The 6,942-nt window shown below is 34.2% G+C and overlaps 1 protein-coding gene across 2 annotated transcripts in view; it reads right to left on the bottom strand.

Annotated features, from left to right (window-relative positions):
• Window positions 1-285: 285 nt before the first annotated feature.
• Nup205 (nuclear pore complex protein Nup205) overlaps window positions 286-6,942 on the bottom strand; it is a 738,550-nt gene continuing 731,893 nt past the window's right edge. For both annotated transcript variants that reach the window (XM_090387115.1, XM_090387116.1), the window contains exon 40: window positions 286-440. In XM_090387115.1, coding sequence (XP_090243241.1) covers window positions 354-440 — 87 coding nt within the window. In that variant the 3' untranslated portion in view covers window positions 286-353. The remainder of the gene's footprint in view (window positions 441-6,942) is intronic.

The raw sequence follows: 6,942 nt of genomic DNA, 5'->3' as shown, positions 1-6,942 counted from the left end.
ATTATTGGTTTCAACTTACATTTTCAACATACAATGGGTTTTGTGGAACGAATTACCATCGGTTGTTGGGGCCCCACTGTATAAATAGAAAAATAGCTAATTCTATTGAACTACTTCAAGGGGGAATTTAAAAATGAAACCCAAAGTGAATAATAAGACATGAAAAATATGTTTAAAAATAATTACATACAAATAGAAAAATCAAACCTTTATCAAAGATTTTTTCACTAAACATACAAATATATTAACATCTGTTATTAAAAAGATTAACACTTCATAGTCCCATACTATATACACATATTCTTAAAAAAAAATTGAGGTTAGGTGGAAGACACTAGTAGCATAATTTGAAACTACTTCGTATGCTGTCGAACCAAGCGTTTGATGCGGCAGATTACAGGTTCTGTGAAGCTGACATGACTTCTTCCTTTTCCTAGATACTGAAAAACAGAATATTTACAATATGATAAGAATTTTTTTTTAATATGAACAATAACAAACTACCAGTTTTAAAAGATAGAGGGGGGGGAAAACTACAACTGAAACAACAATAGTTCCCCACTGTTGATTATTTTTTCTTACTTTGGCATTTAATTTAATAAAAATTTTATTAATAAGAATATTTAATAAAATCCACATACACAATAAAAATTTACTTTTCAGATAACTTCATTTTAACTTGCTCATTATTAAATAAAGTAGCATATAAAAAAACACTATTGTATTTTTGAAAAATGCACAGCCCTGATTTCTTACTTCATACACAGCCAATTAGTCATGGCTGTGTATGAAAATGTGTGTTTAAAAAGTAGGATAACAGATGTTTGAGATGAAACCATTCCTTTTCTAGTAAGGATATGTCACATGAGTAAAGTCATGGCAGTTATTTCTGGGAATATTTTTGCTATTATCTTGATATGAATGAAAGTTAGAAACAGTGCACAAATTTAAAGGAGGATATTCCAAGGCAGGAGCTGAAATCAGATTTAGTATGCTTTACTGCATTTGATATTTGAGCATTTTGATTCCAATGCAGACTGAGGCCAAATGGGGTGTTTAATGGTACATAAGCTACACTGGCTATAGCGTGCCTGTCCATAGAGTTGTGTTACAAAATGATTCAGAATTGATGGTATATTCCAATTTTTTTCAGAAAACAAAAGTTCCTTAATATTTGTCTGATTGCCAATAATATGCTCTAGTGATATTGGTTCTTGCAGTTTAGTCACAGAAAGCAGGACTGAGGCCAAGTACTTGGCACCAAGGCTTAAGCTCAACTCAGAGGCAAATACTGTTCTGTTTAAAAAAAAGTTGCTAACACCTTTATAAATTAGCATTGTGAATTTTGCAAAAAAAATTAAACAGCATCATCCAAAAAAAAAGAACTATTTGAATTTATGCCCTCTTGTGTATAGTCTCAGCAGGAAGAATCCTATCAGCAATGAGTTTGCTCAATCCATTCAAAGCCTTAAACTCCAGTCAGATCACTTCACAGGTGCCTAGTCTCCAGATGCTGCAATTTGCAGAAATTAAGCCTTTTTTGATAAGAGCACCTCATTGTTTCCCCTACCAATTTTGTTCCCTTTCTCTGCACTTGTTCCAGCAGATCTACATTTTTCCTAAAATGAGGTCTCCAGCCTGGTACGCAATACTCAAGATATGGCCTGATCATTGCCTTATACAATGAAATAATCACCTCATCTCTGCTAGCAAAATTCCTATCTGCACTGCATAATTACCATATAATTGGTACGTTAATCTGGGATTAACATAATACTACTCATGTGCAGTACCTTGCATTTGTCAATATTAAACTTTATTTGCCATTTCTCATTCCATTTGCCTAATTTTTCTAGACCTTGTTGCATAGCATTCCTTGATTACCAATCATTACCCTGCCAACTCTTGTATCACCTGTAAACTTAGACATTACGCCTAATATATCTTCATCAATATCATTAATAAATACAGAAAACTGAATCTAGCACTGCCCCCTAAGGGACTCTACTACTAACACAGGTCCATTGATAACCACTCTTTGTCTTCTCCCAATCAACCACCCCTTTTATCCATAACAGTAACTTATTGCTCCACTTTGTACAGCAGTCCTTTATGTGCAACAGTAGCAAAAGCTTTTCTGAAATCCAAGTATATGATATCAAATTTTTTTTTTTTTTTTTTTTGCATCCAAAAAATTAAAAAAAAGATTAATCTGCTATACATTTAAAAATCTGAGACACCACTAGAACAGCTCTTTCAAAGCTGCATTTGCTCTAATGCGGTATTGAAATAAAAAAAAAAAAAATGTGCTACTACATTCAGTTTTTGATTATGAGGCTCATTCTGCTCCCATTGAAGGCCAAATAATTAACTTAAATTAAAGCGATGGAATATTTCCCTATAAGGTTTTGGTTTCAATGTGTTCTATAAAGGAGCAAAGTACTGTATAACATTAAGTATCACTTTATATCGTACAAGTGTGATTCAACTTGTATTCCTTTGGATTAAGGAATAATAAGGAATAATAAAAAAATCAATGAAATTAAAGAAGAAAACAATTCTTGTATATTTTAGGCCAAATGAATGTCAACAATGAAACTACTGGTCGAAGAATTTGTTAAAATCTATAAATTTATTGGACACAATATTTTGGATGAGCTCCTCTTGATCAGCAGTCTAAATTGAAATTATTCAGCTAGACAATTATGTGGAACTGTATTAAGCAAGCTCAGTAGAAGAAATTTCAATGTTTTAAAACTTTCTATGTTGAGAAATATGCTACAAACAAGACAATTCTTTTATGGTTATTTTTATTATTTGCACCCATGCTATGTTAAATGCTTGCGTATAATTACACTAATTAATACGGATTCATACAAAGGCTTAATAATACTAGCAAACATGATTTTTACTTCCACTAACATATAACCTATTTGCAGATTTAAAAAAAATAATTAGAGCTAGTATTCTGTGAAGAGTTTTTCAGTCGCTTGTTGTTTTGAAGCAAATATGTTGGACATACAGATTGAACAGTGATATGTGATTCGTTAGCATGTCAGACGGCTTAAATGCATTGGAAACAGTTAAAGAGATGAATAAAGCATATGGTAATGAGTATCTTGGTAGGATGGCCATATTCCGGTGTGAAATGGTTTCTCCATCGAGACAATGCCAGGCCCCATAACGGTGAATAAGGGGGATATGGAAAAGTTCTGCCATATCCCCCTTATTCACCACACTTGGCCCTGTGTGATTTATTCTTGTTTCCACATCTGAAGAAAGCATTTTGCAGTCTTTCAAAAAATGGCTTGCAAGAAGCATTTAATGTGTGGGTACAATGGTGGTGACAGTGTATAAGGTTCAAGGGAGAGTATTTTGAGGAGAAATCCACAGATTCAAATGATGAAAATTAAGATGAGATCTTGCACCAGTCAACAAATTGAATAATCATGGTCAGGCGCGCGGGTGCATAAGCACATGTGCCTTGAGTGACCGGGGTTCAAGCCCGTGACTGCTGAATACGGTGCTATTCCTTGTATTCAATCTATCATGCGAACTCCTCTGACCGTTTGGTCGTCCTGGAGTATAAACAGAAAATTTATTTATACATGTGTGTATAAATATATATATATATATACACACACACCTAAAAGCAAAGTTATAATAATAATTAAGCAAGAAAAAGAGCTGAAAGATGGAAATGTAAAAAGCACAAGGTGACAGAGTAGTAGGGAAAGGATAGAAAGAATAAAAGATTAGTATTAAGCGTGGACGACAGGGAAAGAAGGTGAAAGAACCTAAGTGATACATTGAATTATAAGAAATTAAAGGCTGAATTCGAAAGCATGGGAGAAGACAGTGTTTAATTGACAAGAAAGTAAGATTAAAGACTGGGTGAAAATGGTTGCAGAAAATTCCAGATGATAAATTCTGAGAAAATCCAAAAGTTAAAGTATGAAAGGTATAGTCCTGGAGGTACTGAATGGTAACAGAACTGTAAAAGCTGTTGAAGATATATGAAATGAATAAAATGTCAAAATAACTATAATTTCTTGAAGTGAAATGCAAATATAACTCCAAACGAATTACAATATAATTGTAAATAATTCGTATAATTTTTTTTTAAAACCATTTTCAATTTATCTTCACTTCAACTTATTAGTCATATCACATACCAAGCTTGTTCTAATTTACCAACGTACCTTTCCTTTAGAATTGCCATATTCATCTTTAATCTCCCTTCAATTCCACTTATTACTGCATATTTAATTTGGTCACAAACACTGTGTTGGAACGACCTACTTATCTTTAGGGAAGAAATTACTGCTTTTACCCTCCTTATAAAATTTTTTTAAATACTTTTTCTTTTTGCACATTATTTTCATTCTATCAGAGCATATTTTTAAATATTTTTTTTTCTGTAGCGATATGTTAACAGGAGAGATCGTTTCTGCAGGGATGGGATACACTTAAATAGAAAGGGTGCAAGAATATCTGCTGATGCTATCGAGGCAGTGTTAGGTGGGTCGGAAAACTGCTAACTTTGGGGGGGGGGATTCACAGACTAATAGATTTCCACAGGCAGAGGTGAAAGTGATTCTTGCACTGCTTAAATTGGAATGAGCAGCAGCCTGGAAAGCGAGTTACAGTAAACCCCCCGCTATTCGCGGTCGCTGATTTAATATAAAACGAAACCTAAAAAAATGTGAATTTTAAAATGTGGGCGTGGCTAAAATTATCTTTCCCGGTCAAAACAGCGTTCAGTGGGTGGCAGGTGAGGGGTGACAAAATCGTGAGCGTGGATGTTTCTCGCTAATCCTTGTTCAGTATGTGTTATGCGCTTGTCATGGAAGGTTTCGTCGTTTACTTTTAATTTATATGCTTATAAATTGAATAAATTTATCAATTTATAAATTGATATGCTTACAAAAGTGATAAATCTACCATTCTGCATTGTAAAACAGACTTTTTCGAGTGTGTTAATGGAAGAAAGTGACTTATTGTGGACAAGTTCTTTCTAACCTGTACAAAAATATGGCTACGAATAACAAGGGAAATGTGAAAAGATCAAAGAAGGCAATGACATTAGCGAATAAAATTGAGTTATTAGACAAAATTTCTAATGGTGAAAGTGTCTCCTCAGTGGCCAAACATTATAAAATCAATGAGTCAACGGTATGATCAATCAAAAAATCGGAAGAAAAAATCCGTTGTAGTGTCCGTGAAAACGCACTAATTGCTTCAAAAATTTGCTCTGTAACTCGTGATGTTAAATTAGAAAAAATGGAAAAGGCTTTAAATCTGTGGATAGAAGACCAAACTCAAAATAAAATTCCGTTAAGTTCACTCATCATTCGTGAAAAGGCAAAACACCTTTATCAACACTTTAGAGAAACTGGTGATAGCACTGGCGGGATAAGTTTTTTAGCTAGCAAAGACGCTGGTTTGAAAGATTTGTTTGAAATTTCTAATAAATATTACATTTAATATTAAATTGTTTCTTATATTCATTTCGATGCCATATGTTTGCATTTCACTATGTACTGTCTATGTACATAGTCATATTATGAAGGTACATATAATACATACATAGACAAAATTTTAAACTAGTTTTTCTTATATATTTCATACTTTGGAACGGAACCCCTTTATTACTATGGGAGCCATAACTCAGTATTCGCATCATTTCTCAGGAACGTAACCCTCGCGAATAGCAAGGGTTTACTGTACTAGGGATTTCAAGGACTGCTGGGAGTCATCATGGAACAAGGGTTGTGTTAGGGTAACTAAGAGTAGGAAGAGGTGCAAGTATACTGCATGTACACCAATGCCAGAAATATAGTAAATAAATTTGAGGTGCTGGTGAAGACATCAAAGGCTGATGTTGTTGGGATATCAGAGACGTGGTGTCACACAGATATAAGCAGTGCAGAATTTGAATTTGGGGAGTACAATGTGTACAGGAAGGATAGGAGGGGAGATGCTGTTAGTTAAGAAACACATAAAATCTAAGGAAGTGCATCCAATTAATATGGGTGGACAGAGTCAGCTGAGTCAAATTGGTGTGACATAAACACTGAGAAAACCAAGTTGAGAGTAGTAGTGTGTTATAGACCTAATGAGTACAACAAACAATTATATAGAGAAATAGAGTGGGCCAGTAAATCAGATTGTCTTATAATGGGGGATTTTAACTTCCCAAATACAGACTGGAACTTGTGGATGGATCACTCACACACTAGCAAGACTTTATTGGAGGACTGTTTTCTACGGCAGCATGTTCAAGATGTAACCAGGGGGAGTAATACTCTTGATCTGATTATCAGCAGTGATTCTTTATGCATTAAGAATCTGCAGATAAAGGAACCACTAGGTGGCAGTGATCACAGTTTACTGATGTGGGATTTAATTAAAGATGTAGCTACCATAAGGGGTAAAAGGAAGGGTTTTTGCTTTCATAAATGTGACTACAGTAGTCTTAGAGATTTTTTAAGTTCTATACAGTAAGACCAACTGATGATGTTACCAGCAACAAATTAAAAATGGGAAGCATTGAAGGAATTAATCTTGGAAGCTACTATGCTTTTCATAACAACTAAGAAATACTGTCCAAGGCCTAAATGGATGTCAGATGAACTGTGAGACTCATTAGAGTAACACGTTGACAGAATAAAAATTCATGGGACGCATTAACTATCAGGAGCACAGATGCCTATGGTAGATATAAGATAGTCTGCAAACAAGTCACAAAGGATGTTAGGCAAACAAAGGCAAATTACAAGAAATCTTTGGCAAAGGAAAACAGTAAAGATTTCTTTACTTGTGTAAACTCTAGAAGGGGATGAATCACATTGTGGTCAACATGACATCAAAGGATTGATTGTTGATGAACCTGCTGAGATAGTTGACAAACTGAATGAGTAGTCTGCATCTACATTCACA

This window comes from Mastigoproctus giganteus, chromosome 13, assembly GCF_048544385.1.
Source record: "Mastigoproctus giganteus isolate SK-2022 chromosome 13, ASM4854438v1, whole genome shotgun sequence".
NCBI lineage: Eukaryota > Metazoa > Arthropoda > Arachnida > Uropygi > Thelyphonidae > Mastigoproctus > Mastigoproctus giganteus.
The sequence above is the reverse complement of the archived record's forward strand: the minus strand, read 5'-3'. Positions and strand labels throughout refer to the sequence as shown.